General features: G+C 41.8%; 2 protein-coding genes across 5 annotated transcripts in view; both read right to left on the bottom strand.

Moving 5' to 3' along the window:
* Nucleotides 1-7,144, bottom strand: part of Strip2 (striatin interacting protein 2) — a 53,320-nt gene extending 46,176 nt beyond the window's left edge. The window contains exon 1 of the mRNA XM_008846360.3: nt 6,983-7,144. Within this exon, the coding sequence (XP_008844582.1) occupies nt 6,983-7,117 (135 nt within the window). The 5' untranslated portion in view covers nt 7,118-7,144. The remainder of the gene's footprint in view (nt 1-6,982) is intronic.
* Nucleotides 7,145-14,283: 7,139 nt separating this feature from the next.
* The window catches only part of Ahcyl2 (adenosylhomocysteinase like 2), a 203,413-nt gene continuing 194,095 nt past the window's right edge, over nt 14,284-23,601 (bottom strand). For all 4 annotated transcript variants that reach the window (XM_008846362.2, XM_008846361.2, XM_008846365.3 and 1 more), the window contains exons 13-17: nt 19,998-20,096; nt 17,084-17,152; nt 16,908-16,986; nt 15,204-15,324; nt 14,284-14,785 (exon numbers count right to left, since the gene is read on the bottom strand). In XM_008846362.2, the coding sequence (XP_008844584.1) occupies nt 14,779-14,785; nt 15,204-15,324; nt 16,908-16,986; nt 17,084-17,152; nt 19,998-20,096 (375 nt within the window). In that variant the 3' untranslated portion in view covers nt 14,284-14,778. The remainder of the gene's footprint in view (nt 14,786-15,203; nt 15,325-16,907; nt 16,987-17,083; nt 17,153-19,997; nt 20,097-23,601) is intronic.

Here is a 23,601-nt window from a genome sequence, read left to right on the forward strand (position 1 = left end):
TCCCTGAAACAAAGGCTTGCAGTTTTGGAGATGGTAAAACAATGGATGTAGTAGGGGAGTGTTGACCTTATAGAGGGCATAGAAATTTGGCACTGCTCCAACCCTATACCTTATCTTATTCATTTCTTCTGTTCGGTTGTTTCCGAGTTGTACCTTTTATATAAAAACTATAACTGTTAAGTATATACATTCCTGAGTTCCATAAGGCATTCTAGCAAATTATCAGACCTGAAAGAGGGTAAGTAATGGGAACCCGAGTTTGTAGTTGCCAAGTAGAAGTGCACATATCCTAGGGACCTCACTGCGGCTGGTATCTGCAGTGTAGGTAGTCTTGTGTGTACACTGAGTGAATAGGGTCAGACAAATTCAAATGTAGGACATCCAGTTGGTATTGGGATTATTGTTGGAGAATGATGTGCTCAGTTTTCTCATCCATAAAATGAAGACAATAAAATTTCACAGGGTTATTATAAGGACTATGTGAGTTAAATATAAGGAAAGTTCTCAGGGTATCACCTAGTGCTTGATAACACTGTATGTGATAGCTACTCTGCTTACAATTTTAATATTTTATAAAGGTCTTCTCATATTAATATGATTATCATTTCAATGGTTGGATATCTACTAGTTTACTTAGCTAATTCTTTAGTGTTGAACATTTAAGATCTTTAAAATTTAGGAGCGGGGAACTGTAGAGATAACTCAGAAGTTAAGAACACTTCCAGAAAACAGTGTGGAAAACTCTGAAAAAAACTAAAAATGAGGGGCTGGAGAGATGGCTCAGCGGTTAAGAACACTGGTTGTTCTTGCAGAAGACCCGGGTTCGAATCCCAGCACCCACATGGCAGCTAACAACTGTCCGTAACTCTAGTCCCAGGGGATCTGATAGCCTCTTCTGACCTCCAGGGGCATTGCACGACACGGGTGCACTTACCTACATGCAGGCAATACACACATACACACAAAATAAAAATAATAAATAAAATTAAAAAAACACTAAAAATGAACCTACCATATGACCCAGTTATACCGTAACTCTTTGGCATATACCCAAATGACTCATCCTATTGTAGAGACACTTGTACAACCATGTTTGTTGCTGCTCTTTTCACAATAGCTAAGAGATGGAAGCAACCTAAGTGTCCCTCAACTGATGAGTGGTTAACAAAAATGTGGTATATTTACACAATGGACTTCTATTCAGCAGTAAAGAAAGATGAAAAAATGAAATTTGTAGGTAAATGGATGGATCTAGAAATTGTTATACTAAGTGAAGTAAGTAACACAGACTCAGAAAAACAAATGACGTATGTTCTCCCTCATATGTGGCTCCTAGCACCAAATCCTTTTAAATTCCAGGTCCTTTTAATAAGAAGATGCTGTACAGCAGTCCCTTCTGCATGAAATAACTACCATCATCATGACTTCGGCTGAGCCTGATCGCTAAACATAGTCACAATTGGGCTTGCTGACGACTGTGCTCATTCATTAAAGGAGTGCCAAGCAGGATCACTGGACCTTGACCTGAGTATCCAGCCACTCTTCCCAGCCAACTAGTCCAGCCTTGGAAGACAAAAAAAAAAAAAATGTGACAAAGAACCCAATATAGGGATGCTTTTGGAGGCCCTTGTCAAGAAACTCCAATGGACTTTCATATGAACATTTGAAAATTGCCCTGTTCTTTTTTCTAGTTCCCTGTCTAGAACTTGTAATGCTAATTACTCTTGCCTTTACTTCTTCACATCTCCTATTCATGATTCAAGGACTTTCTTTTCCCCTTAGAGATAGGAGTTATGCAATTTGGGAGTCTTTTAGATAGGAGTCTTTTAGATAGACCCACTGAAGGCGTACTCCAATTGCCTTCATGGAAGAAGCCAGAGCGGTTGGCATTCCTATTCCCTATAGGCAATTTGGGCAAACCCTTCAGAGGATGGTGTGATAAGAATAGGAGGTAGGAATTGGCTAGGCAGTTAGGGTAAAAAGACCCCAAAGAAACATAGCCAGTTTCTTGGCTAAAAGTCAAAATGTCCTTGGGCCTGTTAGTAACATACTCTTTCAAAGGCCAAGAATGTCAAAAGAATTTGGGAGCTTGCATCTAATCCTTAAAAGACTTTAGAGTTACCTCTTCAGAGAGGGGAATGTTGGAGGAGAGGGAGTGGGCATGGATTTGATCAAAACACCTTATATACATGTATGAAATTCTCGGTAAAGCTTTTGTAAAAATAAAAAAATAAATTAAAAAAAAAGAAAATAATTCTTTAATAGCTACTGAAAGTAATGCCATGGAAGGGTTGGTTTGGCATGGTGGGAGGTTATGTTAGGAAATCAGATTGTTAGTTTACAAAGACAGCTATCATTGGGATGTGATTGGAATGTATCTCAATTTTGTGTTATACCTGTCCATTGGAATTCAAGGACATTTCCTTGGGACTGTATTAAAAATTATTTGTTAAATCATGGTAATATGACCCAGGAGATACTGAAGTTGCAGGCAGATATTACCCATAGTTTTTCTAGTCAACTAAAAGGTATTTCTAGTCAAAATCTCTTGGGAGGAATTGATGATGGTTTAGGGAAGATAAATCCATTTAATCAACTTAAGATTTCTAGGACAATGTATTCTATTTTGTTTTTATTAATAATTGGATTTGGTTAGAAAAGAAAAACAACATTTTACTTTGAACTCTGCTTGATTTATGTTTTGCATGCTGTAATGCTGTATCCTTGGCTGATCCTGCTCACTAGCTATAAAGAGCCACTCTTAGATTAAACTTTCCTTTCTCTGACTGAAAAAAAAAAAAAAAAGAACACTTCCAGCTTCTAGCCGGGTGCACACCTTTAACCCTAGCACTTGGGAGGCAGAGGCAGGTGGATCTTTGTGTGTTCAAAGCTAGCCTGGTCTACATAGCAAGTTCCAGGCCAGCTGGGGCTACAGGGAGACTCTGTCTCAAAAAAAGAAAACTTACGCTCTTACAGATGTTCAATTCCCAGCACCCCACATAGTGGCTACAGTTTCAGGGGTTCTGACACCCTCTTCTAGTCTCTATGGGCACTGTATGTATGTGGTGTGCATACATGTAGGCAAAACACTCATACACATAAAATAAAAATCTTTTTAAAAACTTAAAATTTTTCTTTATTATATGTATGAAATTTGTGCATGTGTACACCTGTGGGCACATGCCACTGTGCACGTGTAAAGGTTAGAGGACAACTCACAGCTCTTAGTTCCCTCCTTCCACCATATGGGTTCTGGGGATCCAACTCAGGTCATCAGACTTGGAAGCAAGTACTATTTTGCTGGTATCCACAAATCATGTTTCAGTCTACTATAGTAAAGATTTCCAAACTTTTGGATTATAGGAATCAATGGGAAAAAAATGTATGAGGTGGGGCTGGAGAGATGGCTCAGTGGTTAAGAACACTGACTGTTCTTGCAGAAGACCCAGGTTCGAATCCCAGCACCCACATGGCAGCTAACAGCTGTCTGTAACTCCAGTTCCAGGGGATGCAACAGCCTCTTCTGTCCTCTGCAGGCATTGCAGGACACGGGTGCCCTTACCTACATGCACGCATAATACTCATACACATAAAATAAAAATAAATAAAATATTATAAAAAAAGTATAAGGTGGGAAATGACATAAGGTTATAAGGCTATTAATGTTTTATTCTGATAAGAACTTCAAAATCTTAATATACATATATATAATTTCAAAATAGTAAGGACATAATTTCAGAATAAAGGATAATCATTAAAGCAGTGTTTTTCAAACTTTTTGGAAAAACAAGCAGATTTTTTATCATGTCCACATGATATGTAACCCACAGAGATACACAAATGGGAACAAAAATTAATATAATATTTAGCCATACTATATATTGATATATATATTTGATATTTTCTACTGCCCTATTTCTCTTTAAAAAAACCTAAATCACTCTAATCACTCTCATTTATAGGTCATCTTTATAGTTAGAAAAAATTTTAAATTACATATATTCTTTAAATTTAATATATGTATATATATTTGTTTTGGAGATAGGGTCTCCTGGTAGTCCCAGCTGACCTCAAACTCGCTATGTAGAACTTGATCTCACAGATATCCATCTGCCTCTTCCTCCAGAGTGTTGGGATTAAAGGTGTGCACCACCACACTCAACCAAATTTAATATATTTAACTAAGTTTTATATTTAACTCTCTCTCTCTTTCTCTCTCCCTTTCTCTCTCTCTCTCTCTTTGAAAAAGACTATGTACTTATGTAGTCCAGGTCAGCCTTGAACTTGTTATATGGCTCAGGATGATCCTAAACTCTGGATCCTTTTGTCTCCACCTCACAAATGCTGAGATTACAGGTGCAAGGATTACAGCTGTGTGCCATTATACCTGGCAATGTTATTGTGTGTGTGTGTGGCGGGGGGTGCACATAGGTTTAGAAGTCACAGGACAACTTCAGCTGTTGTTCCTCAGGCATTGTATCTATCTTTCTTTTTGCTTTTTTGAGACCGGGTCTCTCACTAGCCTGGAGCTTGCCTATCTCCATTTCCCTAGCACTGGGATTACAAGTGTGCCACCATGCCTGGCTTTTTTTTTTTTTTTTTTCCCCCGGCCTATCAAGTCTAATCTGTGTTTCCCAAATACTCTTGGGTGTGGGTCTGGTTGTCTGTTAACCTATCAGGTATGACACCGATAAAGAAAACTGACTCTCCCTCTCCCAGTAGTTATCAATTGCCAGTAGATTCTCAGCTAGAGTTGGGGTTTCCTGCCTACTTCCCCTATCCATACTGGGATTTTGTCTGGCTTGGGTTTACATATGTATTGTGCATGCCGTCACAAGTGCTGTAAGGGTGGGCTAGAGAGATGGCTCAGTGGTTAAGAGCACTGGCTGTTCTTGCAGAGGACCCAGATTCAATTCCCAGCACCCACATGGAAGCTAACAATGTCTGTAACTCCAGTTCCAGGGGATTCAATGCCATATTCATGCCTCCACAGGCCTTGCACACTTGTAATGCACTTACACATATGCAGACAAAATAATCACATGTAAAACAAAAATAAGTGCTGTAGGTTCACACATGCAACTATCCTGTGGTTTGTCTTTCTGGGAGAAGGGATAAGGTACCCCTAAAAAGAGCAAATTCCTAGCAGTTTCCCTGTACTTTTATCTCATAGAAAATAGGAGTTGGGCCCGGCATTCAGGAGACAGAGGCAGGTGGACCTCTGTGAGTTCGAGGCCGGCCTGTTCTACATAGCCAGTCCCAGGCCACGCCAGCTGGGACTACTGGGAGACCCTGTCCCAAAAAGACCAAAAAAAAAAAATGAAAAAGAGCTGGGTATTCTCTATTAGAGAATAGGAGGAGAGCTGGGTATGGGTATTAATCTCAGAAAATAGGAGCTAGGTATTAAGCTCAGGGTAGAATACATACTTAGTTTTGTGAGGCCCTGGGCTTGATCCCTGTACAACAACAGACAGGCAACCAACCAACCATTTTGGTAAGTGTGAAATGCTAATCAAATGAAATGCTAAGGACTTGGTTTAGAGGACCAGCTCTGCCACTTGACACTAATGATGATAGTAATCACTACTAAGAGCTACTACGTACTGACCAAGTAATTACATGAACTGTGTTGAACACTTTATATTCAATTATTTCAAGCTTCTGAAGTATGCAGAGTTAACCCTGTTTTTTGTTTTTGTTTTTTAAAGACAGGGCCTCACTATAAAGCCCTGGCTGGCCTGAAGCTCACGCAGATCAGGCTGACCTTGAACTCACAGAGATAGACCTACCTTTGCCTCCAGAATGCTGGGAATAAAGATGTGGGCCACCATGCCCTATTAACCCTATTTTACAGCCCTATTACCCCTATTTTACAGAAGAAGTAAATGGAGCTCAAAGTGATTAGGTAATTTACCCAAAACCACACAGATAAAAAATGGATTTTAAAAACTGGCCTGGCAGACACTGAAATTTGGTGTCTTAACCACTGGTTCTGCCAGGTGTCTGATCTCAGGCAAGTTGGTGTCTCTTTCACTCTAGATGACCATTTTTCTTCTTTTTTTTTCTGGTGCTGGGGACCAAGGGTTTGGAGCATGCTAGGCAAGCACTTGAGCAATGAGGCACAGCCCCAGTCCTGTCTTTTACTTTGCAAAATGAAAGGGCTAGCCTCAGGGTGGTGGCACCCACCTGTAATTCCAGCACTTGGGAGGTGGTGGCAGGAGGACAGGGAATTCAAAGCCTGCCTCAGCTACACAGTGAGTTCAAAGCCAGCCAGGGCTAAATGAGAACCCATCTGAAATAAATAAACTAATAAGATGAAACAAAATACAATGAGGGCTAACCAGATGACCTCCACAGCCTGTTCCACATCGACGTTTAGTTCTGATCCCAGCTCAGATGCAATTGTACTCTGGCTGGATGGAAACTGGCTGGGTGAGGGTGTGGGGGAGTGATAATAATTCAGTCCTTTCATCGTCCTAGTTGGGATTTCTTTTTTAGAAAGGGAGGAAGGGATCCAAATATCCATCCCCTAGCTGCATCCTTAAATTTAACCCTTACAGGTAGTCGCCGGATGTTAGCGGAAGGCTGTCCCTAAGCCACGACCATCACCCTGAGGGCAGGGGACGGAAAGGGAGGGCAGGTGCTCGGAGCCAGTTTGGTCCAGTCTGGGGTGGGAAAGCCGCTGCCTGCTCCTGACCCTTTTCTCCTGCGGCGGACCTCTGCGAGCTTGTCCCCCTCTGTAAATCGGGGTCCGAATTCTTCAATCAAGGGGCTGCAGCGAGCAAGTGGCACTCATATCTGGGAAGTATCTGAACGCCCGCGGCGAGGGAGAAGAGGTCGGGCGGGAGGAAGCTAGGGTCGGGGCTGCGGACCGCGGACAGCTGCGGGAAGCGGCTGGCGCCCGCTGGGAAACCATTGGGAGCTCCAAGCCGAGTCGCCTCAGCCACCGCTCCGCGCCTGTGGGCGTCTCCGGGCTCCTCACCTCCGACTCCCGCCGCTGGCTGCGGAACGCTTCCCGGCCCTTGGGTGCCGTCGGCTTCCCTTTGCCGTTACCGTTACCGTTGCCGTTGCCGTTGCCCGGGGGGCTCCCGGCCTCGGGCGCCGCAGTCTCGTCCATGAAGTTCCCCTCCACGGCTCTCCTCTGAAGCTCTGCTATCTCTGCCCGGGGCGACCCCTCCGCCGCGCGCCGGAAATCAGGCCCCGCCCACTCTGGTTCTATTGGCTGTGACCACTCTCCGAGGCCCCGCCCCACGTCGCGATTGGCTGCCCAGCCCTGGGCGGGGACTCGGAGAGGTGGGGGCTCTTTCAAGGAATATTTTCCTCTCGCTCTCCTGGCTTTCTTTCCTGCGCGGCGTTGCTGCTGGCTGGAGACTAAAAGGTTGGCTCCGCGCTCCACCTCTAGAGTGCCGGACCGCCTTCGCTTCCAGTCCCTAGCAGCGCTCACCGGGTCCCCCACGGCGACCTTTCTCTGGGAGCTCTAGTCTCCGCCCCCTGTTCCTCTGCAGTCTGGGTTTCCGCGTTAGCTCAGACCCGGACCCCCAATCGTGGCTGCTGTACTCGTCCCACGTGCCGCTTAGTCGCAGAGGAGGGATTGGTATCTCAGGATAGCCTGAACCAATTAGAAACTAAGGACTTGCCCTCGCTAGAAGCTTTCAGAAGAGATTTCGTGCTGCTCGAGGGACAGCTGTCTGGCAACTAGGCTTGGAGTTGCAAGGTGGGAGGGATTGCACGGAGATCTCTGAGGCCCTTGGGGTGCCCTGGCAGCAAGCCCTCTCCATCCCTGCTGCCCTTGCCTTCTTTCCCCCCTCTAAAGTACCCCCTGGGCGGGCAAGATAGGCTCAGTAGACATTGCCTCTGAGCCTTACGGCCGGAGTTCAATCTCCGGGGCCCCACCTGGTCGAAGGAGAGAACCGACAAGCTGTCCCCTGACCTCCACACGTGCTCGGTGGCCCTCCCACCATATGCAAATAAATAAATGTCATAAATTTAAATTAAAATTTTATGATTCCCTAAGGGCTCAGGGCAACTAGAGCAGTTGGATGGAGGATGTGGGTTCTGCCCTTCTGAATTTATCTAAAAACCAACCTGCAAAATAAATATATTGGCAGTTCTGGCTTGGCAATGGAAGCCCTAAACAGGCAGGTTGAAGGGAATCGGAAAGATCAAATCGCTGTCCACAATTCAATCGCTTTAGGAAGAGGGTGGATGGATCTTTCAATTGGGTGTTGTGTCAGGCATCAGATTAGGTGTTTTCTGATAGGTCAAGTAGGCGATGGATGAATCTGGTTGATCAGCAGAAAGCACCAGGACACAGATAAAACTCCAGCTGGATAGAGTTTATTAGCAAAGGAACACATGGGACAGACTCCCTTCTGGGTATGGAAAATGTCTGCCCTCGGGTCGTGAGCTGGGGTCTTTTATAGGGGAGGCTTCTGGAGGGTGCAGAAGGCGGGAAGATTTTTTTCTTTTAAATTGGGGGGGAGCCAGAAAGTGGGACTTGTAAAACCTGCCCCCTTTAGAGATAAAAGGGGAAGCCTGCTGTGTTGGCCAAACGGGGCGCTCATTAACTGGGTTCCCTTTTCTCAGGGGCTTGCGAGGTCCATGAGGCCCTGTTGGTGAGGGGGTGGGGCTATCTGAACCCTAACATTTTCCAGGTATCACACTTTCTCTAACAAGTTACTTTCACAAAGAGGAAACTCGAATGTGTGGAGAACTTGTAAATCCCAAAGCACCATAGTCTTACCTCAAAGTTGTGAGTAAGCTATTCTTTGGAGGAAACTTTTGTTCTCTTGGTTAACTAGTGTCCATCTTTAAGAGTCTAGTTATCATCCCTTCTCTAGAAAGATTTTTTTTTTTTTTTTACCCTCCTCACTCCATTCAGGCATATTGGTGTCAAACCAGCTTTTTTGGGATCCAAAATCTTGATATTTCTATTCTCCCCTAAAATGGAATTATTCCTCTTTTCCCATATGTTAGGGACAATTCTTTTTTTTTTTTTTTTTGACATGGTCTCACATTGTAGCCTAGGCTGACTTCCAACTCACGGTCATCCTGCCCCAGCTTTCCTGAGTATTGGGATTACAGGCATGAGACAGCACATCCAGCTTAACTCCATCTCTTTCTTACCATCTCTTTCTCTCTCACCCTTTGGTTAGTTGGTAGGTGACAGATCAAGACAGATTTGAGAGAAAGCATTCCTTGGAAATTTCTGGTACTTTTCTCTCCCTGGTCCCCAGCCAATCTTGCCATTCCTCTTCCATTCCTGTACCTACTCCAATGCTGATATAAGCTCCATGGGAGGGCCAAGTTTCACTATTTTGCTTTTTGAGGCAGGGTCTGCTGTAGCTTAGGCTGGTTTACTCACTATGCAGCTGAGAATGACCTTGAACTCCTGATCTTCCTACCTCATCTTCCGAGTGGCAGGGATTACAGGTGTGCACCACTACACCTATTTCTTCATTAACTTCTGTATTCCACATTTCTTATGTTTCTATTTTGTGTGCATGAGTGTATTGTCTGCATGTATGTTATTGCACCTGTGTCCTGCAATGCCGCAGAGGTCCAGAAAGAGGGCATCGGATTACCCTGAAACTGAAGTTAAGGATGGCTGGTAGCCGCCATGTGGGTGCTGGGAGTTAAACTTGGGTCCTTTGCAAAAGCAGTCTCTTAATCTCTGAGCTATCTCTCCAGCCCCGACATTTATGTTTAACGTAGTTTTACAATCTCTGTGCTATTGGCATTTTGGGTGGAAAAATTATTATGGGGGATTATCTCAAACATTTTAGGATATTTATTAGAACATTGGCCTCTTCTGAAAGATGCCAGTGGTAGTCTTTCCTTAGTTGGAACAACCGAAACTATTTCAGATATTACAAAATGCCCCCTGGAGAGCAAAATCTCCTTTTGAGATACCTTGGCTTATGAAAATGAGCTAATGTGAATATCTAAAAAAATCTTTGGCTCAAGGCATAAACCACTCGATTTGGGCTTTTTTTTTTTTTAAAAGGGTATAATGTGTTAACTCTTAAAAATTTATACTCTACATTAACATTCACAGCCCATGCCTAACACATTACTGCTTTAGTGTGACATACTTGCCATAGCACTCTCTCAGCCCATTGGGTTTCTTACTAAGAAAAGTTCATTATCTACTTTCTCAGTACTTCTAAAGCAGAGCTCTAGGATTTGACAGCCTCAGAAATTAACCTCTTGTGAGCCCAGCCAGCCAGGAGTATACCCACCAGTGACAGAAACCCCCTGGGTAGCTAGTTTTGAGGTTCTCTTCCTCTTTCTGCCTACCCCCTACGGCAAAGGGCAGAGACTGATGTACTAGGAGTCAGGTAGAGAACAGCACTCACATCTCCCTCTGGCTTCTATCTAAAGCCAAATGGTGGACCTAGAGCTCCATCTGGCTTTATTTTCAGAGAAGGGATTTGAAGATTTGGTGCTGTGGGGATTGAGAAACAGCAGTGGAAGAAACTTGAATTATGATCTTTTTCATACCCTAGTGGGCTGTCTGGTCATGATAGACCCAGATGTTTAGAACTTGTCATAGAGGAAAGTGCCTGGAAAAAAATGAAGTAACAACTAAGATTAACCAAGAACTTGACACTATAGGCCATTTAGCTTATTTATTCATAAGGGAATGACAATCACCAACACAATCACCACTGACCACAGAGGCACCTGTAAGTGTACCTCAGGGCTGATCTATATGTCTCTTTTGCTGAGATGTTCTCATTGATGAGTATTTTAAATTTAGTTACTTGAAATCTCTACTACCAAGTTACTCCAAAATGGCTGCCATACCAATGGTTGCAAAAGAACAGGCAACTGGATTCACCTTCTAGTTATTTAGAGACAAACCTCTACCTGAATCATTTCTTTCCTTCCTTTTGACTAGATCCTATCAGGTTCCAGTGTCAGGGTCCTTTGAGGGACCTCAAAAATAGGAGTTTTCGCTTTTTAAATCTTAATATCATATTCTTCAACTCTCCAAGGTAGTGTTTCCAAAAAGGTATGCTCCTTTAACACAGAGCCAGGGTGTGTGTCAAGTGGGGTGGAGGGGGAGTGGCATGGTATTTATTAATGGAGTGTCCTAGCATGAAACAAGTCTCAGGGTAATGGTTACTCAAACGTGCCTATAGGCGACTGCAGCAGCTTTTCACATCTTCATCCTGTGGCTGGTAGTTTGTCGTCAAGAGACCTCTCAGTTCTGAATTCCTAGTTCACAGAAGCAAGCAAAATTCTCAGGACAAGAATCCATTTTAAGAATATTTTATTTGTCTTTTGAGATTACATAGTCATTATTGCTGATCTAATACAATCGCTTAGACATAAAGATTTCTAAGAGCTTCTCAGAACTGGTGATCCTTAGAGGTTCTGTTCCTTTCAGTAAAATGACAGTGAGACCTAGATGATTATTATGATAGATATATTTATATAGTTTAGGACTTGTCAACATATAATTTGCTGGTGTTGCCTATTTTCTTTCCATAATCTTCCTTTATTAAAAAAGCTTAATGCAACAATGCATTGTTTTTTTTTTTTTTCATTTTTTCAAACCATGACAAAGTTAATCGTGAGAAAACCACAGGAGCAGCAATTTCAGATCTGTTCAGAGAAAAGACAAGCAGCAAAAAAAAGCTTTGCAGGAGTGTGTGGTTATAGGGAGCCGTGCTCATATGGGAGGGTAGAATGGGGATGTAGGATGGCAGAGGGAAAGTGGAGGCATTTTATTTAATAAGAAAAATGAAAATATTTCCACTAAGAAGGTGAAAAGACCTTGAAACTACATAAATTCATTGTAGATAAATGAAACATATTCCCACAGGCCAGGGCCACATACAGAGAGATAATCAGCCTTTCTCTTGCTTCCTGATAGTTAGGATGTATCTAAGGAGAGGGTTTGTAGTAAAGAAGATATTTGCTCTGATTTCAAGGTTAGAGGGAACAGTAATTTGGGTCTAACATTAGAAGAGAACCTAAATAGGAGTCCTGGGCCAACTTCTCTCTCTCTTTCCACCCTGACCCCCATACTGGGATTTAGCAGAAGGCTTGGTGCATGCTAATTGAGTGCTCTACTACTGAGCTACAACCCCCATCCATGGACTCTTTTTTTTATATTTATTATTTTTATTTTATGTGTATGCGTGTATTGCCTGCATGTATGTGAGCACACCCGTGTCGTGCAATGCCCACAGAGGACAGAAGATCCCCTGGAACTGGAGTTACGGACAGTTGTTAGCTGCCATTTGGGTGCTGGGATTTGAACCCAGTCTCTTCTGCAAGAACAGTCAGTGTTCTTAACTGCTAAGCCATCTCTCCAGCTACCCCCTCCCCCGCCATGGGCTCTTTCTTAATGACTGATGACAATGTCTCCAGAGAGAAGGGAATAGAGGTCACCTGCAACTCATAGGCAAATACTTCACCATGGGCAAGCACAGTGCAACTTAGAAATCCACATGGCTCCTTTTCTGTTTGGAATGGGTCTCTTCACTACAGTGAGGCAGAATATTATACTCTGTACTTACCAGTACACAGTAAGCTTTGTAGTGAACAATGCTTTGCTTACAAATCAGCAGGTTGTGATTTTTGGCCCAAGAATGTAACAGATTAGAGTCCAGATGCCTGCCTAATGGAATCTGCTCTGGACATAAGATGTGGTACAAAGATCTGAAACTTTTCTAAAGAGATCCAATTAAGACTCAGCCAGGCATGGTAGCACATGACTTAGGAGACTGAGGCAGGAAGACTGCCATGAGTTTGAGGCCAGCCTGGGCTACAGAGTGAGACTCTGTCTTAAAAACAAACAAACACACACCAGAACAAAACAAAACAAACAAAAAAGAGGTGGTGGTGAAAGTAATACAATTATCCACTAATACAAAAGCCAAAATGAGTCAGGATAAGAACTGAGCAGCCTAGTGGAATTTTCAGCATTTATGGTCTTCCTTATAAAAACAAAATATAACTCCATATTTATGGCCTCTGAGCCTGTATAGTGTTTAAAGAGGCAACTATCCACTTACCCAAGTTCTACTCCTTATCTTCAAAAGTAAAGACACTTCCAGACTAGTGTAAAGAGTATACATGAAGATCAAGGGAAACTGGAGAGTTTGGAGCTAGGGGAGGATAGAAAGGTTTTAGTTATTTTGGTCTGCTGTTTCCTTGAGTGATCTTGGTCTTGAGACTTTGAAGCCTATGAAAAACATGGGGAACAAATGTGAGACTGCTACACAGGATGGACTATGAGAAGGATTCATTCAACTGGAGATTCCTAGGGTCACTCCAAGTTTTAACTCTTGGAACCAATCGAATGGAACCTTGAAACCAGTAGGTCAGTTTCCAAAGGAAATCCAATTCTTGGGTGGAACATAAAATTTCACACTGCTCACATTACTAATTATTTTATAATGCTTAGTTACTTAAGAAACCATCTCTGAAACAGAATCCTTAAATGGAAAGGGCTGGATCATAAAGACATGGTAGCAGAGAGGAAAGATGACAGACAGATCAGACCAGATCTCACTTTCACCAATGGCAAGAGCCAAAGGAATGAATGTGTGGTGAGGTTCAAACTAGCTCCCCACCACCCCCCTCTCCAGTACCTAGCAATTGAGCCCAGGGCCTTGTGAATGCCAGGCAAGTGCTTTACCAACTGAGGTACATCCCCAGCCCTCAAACAAACTAGTTTTGATCATCTGAAGACAGTTTACAGTGTCATTCCTTTCTTCTTCAGACAGCCAAGCTGCAAAGCATTCCCTGGCAAACAAATGTACTTGCTTCTTTAGGGTGTCAAGCTGTGTCCCATTTCCAAAGTCTTATATTTCCAGTCTCTAGCAAAGTATGTCTTTTTCAACTCAGTTTCAGAAGTCATTCAGGCAGTAACAGGAAGTCAGGAAGCAGCAGTCCACAACAAGCCCTCTTTCTCTGAGACAGTGCCACTTCTAGTGGGGGCTTTCTAGGAAACTGTTCAGCTAAATGACAAGGAAGCAAAACTATGGGTCCCAGTGGAGCTGGCCCCCTCCTTCTGAGCAGAGTTTGGTGGGGTCAGAAAGTTGGCAAAACAAATGCCTAACAAACATCAGTGCTATTAAGATCATAGAGGCACACCCCTCTTGGAACCAGAAAGCATTAAAATGGAGAAGAAAGTATTCAAGGAGAAGAAAGGAGTTCTGGGTAAGGAAAGAGATTCCAGTAGGCACAGACACAGGCACAGCTGAGTTCTTGGTGCAGCTTGCAAGACTTTAACACCCATATCTCATTAGCTTTTTTATAAAGAAGGCAGTGGCAGCAACTATCAAGGCAGGGAATCCAGGACATGTTAATTCAGTGGCTTCCAAAAGGCCTCACCTGGGAAAGGACCAAAGCTTAGAGAAAGGCAGCTGCTGAAAATTTATTCCAGAAAACCCTAAGGAACAAGGAGCCTGGCATCCCTGAACTAACTCCTGAGCCTGGAAAGAAAAATGGCTATTGCTGAGGATTCTGTCAACGGGCAATGATGTGAATGATGCACTAGAAACGGTTACCCCATTTCTTGCCTTCCTCAGTCTGTCCTCTGTGGCTCTCATGGCCCCCGGAGTAGTAACCACGCTCTGGGCCAAGGCTACAAGCATAGGATTCTAGATTTTAATAAATAAATAACCTAACACATAGGGTGAGCACGGCGGGCAGCTCTGATTGGAGAAGCAGCTTGCTGGGTTCTTCCTTGGATAGCAGTAGAGAAAGGGCTTGGTTCTATTCCTTAAAATGTCTTCTGGCTTGAGTTACAGGAATTTAATACCTGGAGGGAAAAAGAAAGATAAGACTGATGCCATCTGCTATGGTGCTGGAACATGAAGAGCCTGCCTAAAGGTATAATAGAGGCAGGGGCTTTTCTAGAGCCCCCAAATGGTGGATGAGGACATCTGACTCCTGCAGGTGTCCTCTTACGTTCACATGTACAACACATACTCCCAACTCCATACACATACACACACACAAAATGCATAAAAATATAATTTTTAAAAGGCCAGTATCTGGGGGACGGGGGCTAATAGTGCTTGCAAAAGATCTTAAAGGGTATTTCAGCGCCAGGGACCAATGTGCTTATTTTTCTGAGTGCATGTAAATGTACTCAGGTGGGGGATATAAAGAGCAGCTGTAGTGCAGGAAGTTCTTCACTACCCAGGCTGCTCTGATTTCTGGGGAGCCCAAGGCACCTGTAGTAATTAGGCTTGAAAGGCCCATTCTTGTTGAGTCCCAGATACTTGGCCTGTTCATCTGTCAGCTCTGTCAGGTGGGCATCAAAGGTGGGCAGGTGTAGGCTCGCCACATACTCATCTGGAACAGACCACAGAAGCCATGAGATAAGCATTCATACCTCCTAGCTGCTCTGAAGCTAGGCCTTAATAAAAAGGTGGAAGACATGTTCTAATTCCTGGAGCTGATTGAAAAATGCTTAACTTTTGTTCATGGGCCCTCAATTCTAAGGAATGATTGATTGCCTTATCAAGTTTAACTCTTTTTTCCTTTTTTTCTTTTTTTTGGGGGGTCTTTTTGAGACAGGGTCTCCCTGTAGCCCCAGCTGGCCTGGAACTCACTGTGTAGACCAGGCTGGCCTCGAACTCAGAGGTCTGCTTACCTCTGCCTCCCAAGAGCTGGGACTAAAGGCGTGCACCACCACACCCAGCTCTTCCAGTAACTCTTTCAGCCTTGAATCTTTCTCCTCAGAAAAGAGATGAAAAAAGCAATAGTCCTTGCAGTCTAGAGAAACAATGGGGACTAAAGAAATGTGAAGCTTAGCTGGGTATGATGGTACAGGCCTTTAGTCCCAGCACTTGGGAGGCAGAGGCAGGAGGATCTCTTTTAGGTCAAGGCCAACTTGTTCTACATAGTGAGGTGCAGAGCTACACAGTGAGATCCTGTTAAAAAAAAAAAGAGAGAGAGAAAAAAGGAAGCTCTACCTTTAGTTTTACCTTGAGCTCTATATGTTGGATCATTCCAGAAAAATTAATGCCTATGGGAATTGAGAAAAAAATTAACTAAAAAGGACAGTAAATGGAGTGCTTTGTTTTTAGTAATTTTACTTCTTGTTTCTGTTTATATTCTATTATCTGAATATACTGCACATATTCATCATTTTATGTTATTTCCTACATATCTGTACTTCCAGCTTTATTATATATCTACACAGAATACAAACTGCTCCATTTACTTTATATTCTTTTAAATCGTCTATTAAAGGGAAAATATAGCAACTTGTATGGGTGCCGAAACAAAACCTAAAGCTGAGTTATTCCCTGAGTTTATAAACACAATGTATCATTTAGGTGCTTCTGGAAGGCTCTTTAAAAAGTTAAAACAGTTTAATGTTTCTCTTATACCAATCACCCACACAATTAAACAAGAACCTGTGTCCTATAAAAGAAGGGCTATTTAGCATTCTAGAACCATAATAAGCCAGATGTCACCAGGTCAGAGCCTATTCCTCTCTTTGGGGGTATTTTCCCTCTGCCTTTGAGATTTTTGCATATGAGACACTTTTAGAGAAAAATCTTTAAAATTCTCAGGTAGACCAAGCATGGTGGCACATGCAGTAATCCTAGACAGGAAATGGGAATGAGTTCGAGACAAGCCTTGGTTACATTGTGAGACCCTGTCTCACAATAAATAAAATGCAGTACAATGCAGTATAATAAAAAATTCTCAAGCAGGAAAGCTAACTCACAGCAAAATGCAAGAAGCTCACTAGAACTATATGGAAAACAGTGTAAACCAACTTGGAATAGAATCTGGATTTCTAGCTCTTACTTCATAAGATAAAGATATATGTTCTTTTTTTGCATAGGAAGTGAATGCCTCCAACCTTTATCTTCTGCCAATAAGCTACTTTTGGTAAGAATGGGGAAGGAAGAACAGCTTACCCATTTTCTTGGGCAACAGGTAGACATCTTGTTTATAGCGACCCTCAGGAGCATTGTAAAGCTCTATCAAGGCAAGAGCCTAAAAAAGCAGAAACATGTATGTTGATACCACTCCATCAAGAGAAACCCGGCTTGTCTGAAGGCCTTCTGCAGCCCCTGATGTTCAGAGAGCTTACCTGAGTAGTAGCTGTGATAGAGAGCACAAATGTAGGCACTGTGGAGCAGCTTAGGTTCAGCAGACGACCCTAGTGATTAGAAGTGAAGATGAACAGGTGTTAGGACAGTTGCTGGCCTTTGAGTGTAGGAGGAGTGTATGACTGCCAACTTCCAATCCCTTCTCAACTAAGATTGTTGGGCAAAAAGCAGGTGTTCAAAAAACAGGAATTAACTGATATTTATCCTTTTCAATGTTAATTTAAAAGATTTATTTATTTTGGGGCTAGAGAGATAGCTCAGTGATTAAGAGCACTGATTGCTCTTGTAGAGGATGGGGTTTGGTTCCCAGCACTCACATTGAGACTATGTAGTGTTTGTCTTTCTGTGACTGGCTTATTTCTCTTAACATCACTTCACATTAACAAATGGCAGGAGTTTATTTTTCAGTAGACTAGTACCCATTGTGTGTATGTACATTTCTTTTTTATATATTCATCAGCTGACAGAACTTCAGCTGTTTCTACTTCTTCATTAACATGTATAGCACTGCAATGAAAAAGGGAGTGCAGCTATTTCTTTGACATACTGAATATACAGAGGAGTAAGACTGTTGGATCAAATAGTAGTATAGTAGTCCTGTTTTTAAGTTTTTTTGAGAAGTTCCATACTGTTTTTCATAATGGCTGTACTAATTTACATTCCTATCAACCATAAGCAAAGGTTCTCTTTCTTTTTTCTCTAAATCTTTGCCAGTATTTATTATCTTTTTTTTTTTTTTGGTCTTCTGGAACTCAGTATGTAGACCAGGCTGGCCTTGAACTCACAGAGATCCACCTGCCTCTGCGTCTCAAGTGCTGGAACTAAAGGCATGTATTTGATAATGACCATCCTTACAGGAATGAGGTATTAACTCATTGTGGCTTTAACTTCCATTTTCCTGATGATTAGTGATGCTGAACAATTTTTCTGTTTATCTTTTGAATATTTGTAAGTCCTTCTTTGGAACTGACATCTTAAGGAAAACACTGAAAATTCTGGAAAATTTGATGAAGGTGCTACCTAACAATTTCTAGAATTATACAAAAAGGAAAAGTCATTTGACACTGAAGATTATGCTAAGGCTTATATTTCTCTTGAATTTTCCCATTCTCTATAGCAAAATATCCTTCTTCTGAAGTTGTCTTTCCCTTGATTATCTTAGAAAAGAATCTAGTCAAGTCTAGGAAATCTCTTCAGGCTGGGAGGAGAAACACCTATGGACTTAGGAAGCTGAGAGGATTTTTTGTGCTTCTTCCTCAGTTTGTTTCTTCTGATTCAAAGGCAAGCAGCTTTGAATTTTGAGTGGATGGTACAGATAAGTAAAAGAGCTAAAACTTGTCTGCCCCATGCTGTCCTTTCCTTCTCTGTTTCCTAGGAAGCCTGACTACTGTTTTTGTTCAGCTATATAGCCTCAAACACCTTTGGTGCCTGCTTCTGTCGCCAGAATTGCTAAGTGGGCCCCTCCCAAGGGCAATTTAGAAACATTGCCAGACAGTGGCTGACGTCAAGGCTATTAATACACCTTTAACAACCTGCTCGTCCCTTCACCATACACATGCCTTCCTAGAGATGTCCTAAAGCATTTCTAGATAGGTGTGTGTGTGTGTGTGTGTGTGTGTGTATTTAAAAGGAATAGTACCTTAGTTTTATGGGCCCCCATATAAAGACAGGATATTGTTTTTTTTTTTTTTGGTCTTTTTGAGACAGGGTCTCTCTGTAGTCCCAGCTGTCCTAGAACTATGTAGACCAGGCTGGCCTTGAACTCACAGAGATCCGCCTGCCTCTGCCTCCCAAGTGCTGGGATTAAAGGCGTGCGCTACCACGCCCGGTCAGGATATTGTTTGTATTTTCATACTCAATCTCTAAGAAATAAAAGAAAACTGACTGGAAATTGAAACCCAGGAAAAGTCTTATTATCCCCCTTGTTATTTTTATTCTTTTCCTGAAGAAAAAGCTTCATGGTAAGAACAGGACGCACCATCATAGAAGTCAATAATCCTGGACTGTGGCAGAGGAGCCTTCAAGACAGGAAAAATGGTCAGGAAATGGCATAGAAGGCTACATGGAATGAAAGTCAAGAGTTAAGTGTGAGGGTGAGTGAGATGGCTCAGTGGATAAAGGTGCCTGGCACTAAGCCTGATGACCTGAGTTTGATCCCTAGGACCCATGTGGTGGAAAGAAAGAACTAACTCCTGAAAGCTGCTCTCTGACCTCTACATGTATGCACCCCCCTCAATTAATTTAAAATTGTTTTAAAAGTTGGGGGCTGTGAATACATCTCAGTGATAGAGCATCTGCCTAGCATGTGTGAGGCCTTAAATTCAATTCCTAGCCCTGGGGGGAAAACAAAGGAATAAGTGTGAGCTAGATAAAGCAGGATAGGAAAATATCCACCAAGCAACCAATTAACCAAATAAGTTGGGTACCTACTACACATCTGGCTCAATTCATCAAATCAGAAGACAATAAAATACAGGGACTCTATCAACAAAAGACATCACTTTCCTAGAGCTTGCCTAAGTTTGAATTACAGTCAGGAATACCTACTTTGCTTACTGATTAAACCATCCCACAAATGACATTATCTCTTTGTAAGCATCACTCAAAGTGGCTCTGGTTCTATCTGTTAATTCCTTCCACAGTAATAGTCATTATCTGACTCAATCTGGAGAATGACAGGGATAGACAGGATAATTGGAAAAAAGTGAGGAACCAAAATAGTTTCTTAATTGCTGAATGAAAAGACCTTTCACAATGAGAAGCAAAATCCATTGGTAAAGTAGTTAAACTTGTACTTAAGAGGAGTTTCAAGAATAAGGGAGCAGGAAGAGGAGGGAACTGGGAGCTGCAGTCCCTCCTGTCAACTGAGAGTAGCTCTTTGTCAGCTTGTCTTACCTCTGCCAGCAGAACTATCCTCTTGCCATCAGGCCATATCACATGGTCAACTTGGGATCTCACTCGCTCCCAGGTCAATTCTGGTGTCCGCAGACTTGCCTGGAACACATACAACAAGAACTTCATTAGCCATGGCAAGTCCCACATGCTGGGGACAGAAAGATGTTGAAGGAGCCATTTCAAACAGTAAGTCGAAAGGAGCAACCAACATGCCAGATGGAGAATACCTGTCCTGGGTTGGTTAGGACTGTTCCATTTCAGGGAATTTAATCTTAGGCCCAGCCAGGGAGGGATCACTCAGGATGTCATTCCACAACATATACTGTACGCCCACTCTCTGCTGAGCACAGTAAAAGGTGCTATGGGAAATACAAAAGAAACCAAAGGCATGGTTTCTGCCTTCAAAAAGCTCACATTTTGGTTGGGGACACAAAACAATACATATGTGAGAAGAAAATACAAAGCAACATGCAAACGAGTGCAGATTAATATAGTGCAAACTAAATACATAAGTGCTGAAGACACAGAAAAAACAGAGATCAGAGCCAAGTGGGATTAGCTGGAGAAGGCTGAATGTCCTGAACATAGCATGCTGGGGCCCAAGGCTCTTCCCTCATGTCCCAGTGTACCAGGTTCCATCTCTCAACAATGGTGATTTACCCTAAAGTTACAGAAGCTTTGTGACCTAAGTGCAAATGTGAGGTAGCCTTTAAAGGAATGCTAGTGGTAGATAAAGCTCCCAATGGCTCACCCTCTTTCCATTTCTGTGTATTGTATATTCAGAGAACAAAAGAAAAAAGTTAAGTTTATTAGCAGCAACAATCAAATAACAGTCACAGGGTGCAGACTTAAAACTACTTCTTCCTTTTTCCACTAAGCAATGCCTAAAACAGAAAGTGAGTTCATATTCCCAAACTACCCATCAACTCACTTGGTTAAATTGAAAAGTTCTGCCAAATATTAGTCTTCAGAGAAATAAAGAAAAATATTTCTAGTTACATAATAATTCTAGGCATTGTAGTAAAGGATACATATACAGAGAAGACTGAATTCCTTACTAGAATGTGCATTTTCTGGATAGAGACAGTATCTTATTTTCATTATTGAGTCCCCTAGTTCCCTCTAAACACAATGTGGGTGTTCAACTAATGTTTAGAAAGTCATGGTCCCCTTCCCTGAGGAAATATCAATCCAATGGTAAAAAAAGATGTTCCATTATATTTTGATATATTCATAACTATATTCACAGTTTGGACCACTATTTTATTAGGCATATTGGAAACAAGAAAAATTTGAGACATCAAGTTTCATAAATTGATTCACTCATTCTAGAGAGTGAATAGACAATAGCTATCCAAACTTTATATATACCTAATTTTTGACCAATTAATTTCATTTTTAGACTTTTTTTTTTCATTTTTAGACTCTTACACAAACATTTGTTCAAGTTCAGAAATGTAAATGCCTAAAAATGTTCAATCTAAGCCAGGTGTGGTGGTGCATGCTTGTAATCCCAGCACTTGGGAAGTGAAGGCAGGAGAATCAGGAGTTCAAGGTCATCCTCAGCTACAAAGTGAGTTCAAGGCCAGCCTTGTCTACGTAAGACTGTGTCTTTAAAGAAAAAAAAAAAAAAAGCAAAACTGAACAAAGAATGTGCAATCTAGCATTATTTATGATAGCAAATAAACATAAACCAACAAGAGAATGGCTAAGTAAGTCAGCTCCACACAATGGATTTATGTAACCCTTTAAAAAAATAGAAGAGGAAGAGTAGGAGGAAGAAGAGGAAGAGGGGGAGGAAGAGATGAAGAGGAAGAAATAATAATAATGACAATAATAATAATGGGGACTTGGTATGTAGCTCAGTAGTAACACTCTTGCCTCGCATGTGTAAAACCCTGATTTGATCCCCAGCACCACAAATGAAAAAATTAAAAGTAAACACTATGAATAGAGTTAAAAATAATTGAAGCAAGCAGACCATTTGTGAAAGTTAAGGATATATAAAGTAAATCATTTCACCTCTGAAAATATTACATGGAGGGAACACCCAGGAATAGTCAAGACATACAACTCCTTGGTGACACAGGCATTTTATGTTAAGATGGGATGTTAAGTAGTTCAGAATTTTAGTGTTTCATACCATTAATCTTCCAGAGGAAAAGCAATCTTGGTGACTGGGAACAAAGAGCTGACATGATATTGAGAGTCTCCTGTCTTAGGAAGTACTCCTTGGGAAGAAAGATATGGTGGAATCAAGGAAAGGACAACCTTTTATGAACATAAGAAAATGATCAATGGTGAGTAAAGACAGCATACTATCACACTGGAATGGCTATGATACAGGCAAAAGACCTTGAGGGGATCTAAAGAGAAACTTGGTTAATTTATCTCTTCCGCTCTCCAGTGAGCTTCAGTGTCCTCACTATGAAGGTCTATTTGGCCGTCAACTCCCTGAGAGATGTGTTCCCTACCCTATGGTCAGTATAAGAATATCTCAGTCACCTGGGGCTGGTGATGCAGATCAGTGGTAGAACATGTGCTTTGCATGCACAAATCCCTGGGTTCAGCACCTGGCAACACTACACCAAAAAAGAAAGAAAAAAGGCTTTGCTGTGGATTTACACTTATTAAACAATTTATCAGGAAAAGGATTGCTTCTGTAAATACTATCCCAAATTAGGGGCGCATGCTCCTGTAAATTTATTGTGCGTGTACAAACTAATCTTCTATGATTTTGACCAGTGCATATCGGTTTTGTTTTTTTTTTTCCAGGGAGCACAACTGTGGTTCCAGTCCTTTAGAACATAGAATCAACAGCAATTCTCAGGTGAATCAGTCTTTGGCTGGAAAGAACTTTGAAAGTATGTATACTTAATGGTTTAATCACTTGAACTGTGAAACTTATAATCACATAGGCCTGTGTAAGAAAGGAACTATGTAAAAGAAAGAGCTGGCCAGTAAATAACCAACAGCAGGTCCCCAGGCATTCACAGAATTAATATTTTTCAGGAAAAAAAAATGCAACTTTCTAAAAGGCCAATATTTTCAATGAGTTATTCCTTTCTAAAATATGAAGCAAGCAACATCTCAAGGTTAGATAAAACCATAAATTTCTAACTAAAAGAGGGGAAAAAACTCTAATTTGGGGGGAAAGGTGACAGTGAGAGAGGGTCTTACTACCTAAGCCCAGGCTATCCTGGAGCTATGTAGCCTAAGCAGACCTCAAACTCACCATCCTTCTGCTTCACACCACCCAAGTACTAGGACTACTCTAAATTTTGATTTAAACTATTTGGACAGCTGGGTGTGGTGGTACATGCCTTTAAACCCAGCACGTGGGAGGTAGAGGCAGGTAGATCTCTGTGAGTTTCAGGCCAGTCTGATCTATGTAGTGAGTTCTAGGCCAGCCAAGGCTACATAATGAGACCTTGACTCAAAAGCAGAAACAAAACCCAGAAATTATCCGGATTAATATTTACCAAATAATTCTCCCACAAAGTAACATTAAGTAGATTTATACAGAATCTCCCCTCTCTACTCTAAATTTTGATTACAAAACTGGATAAATATTTACCAAACAATTTTCCCAAATACTGACACT

This window comes from Nannospalax galili, unplaced genomic scaffold, assembly GCF_000622305.1.
Source record: "Nannospalax galili isolate Female #2095 unplaced genomic scaffold, S.galili_v1.0 scaffold660, whole genome shotgun sequence".
NCBI lineage: Eukaryota > Metazoa > Chordata > Mammalia > Rodentia > Spalacidae > Nannospalax > Nannospalax galili.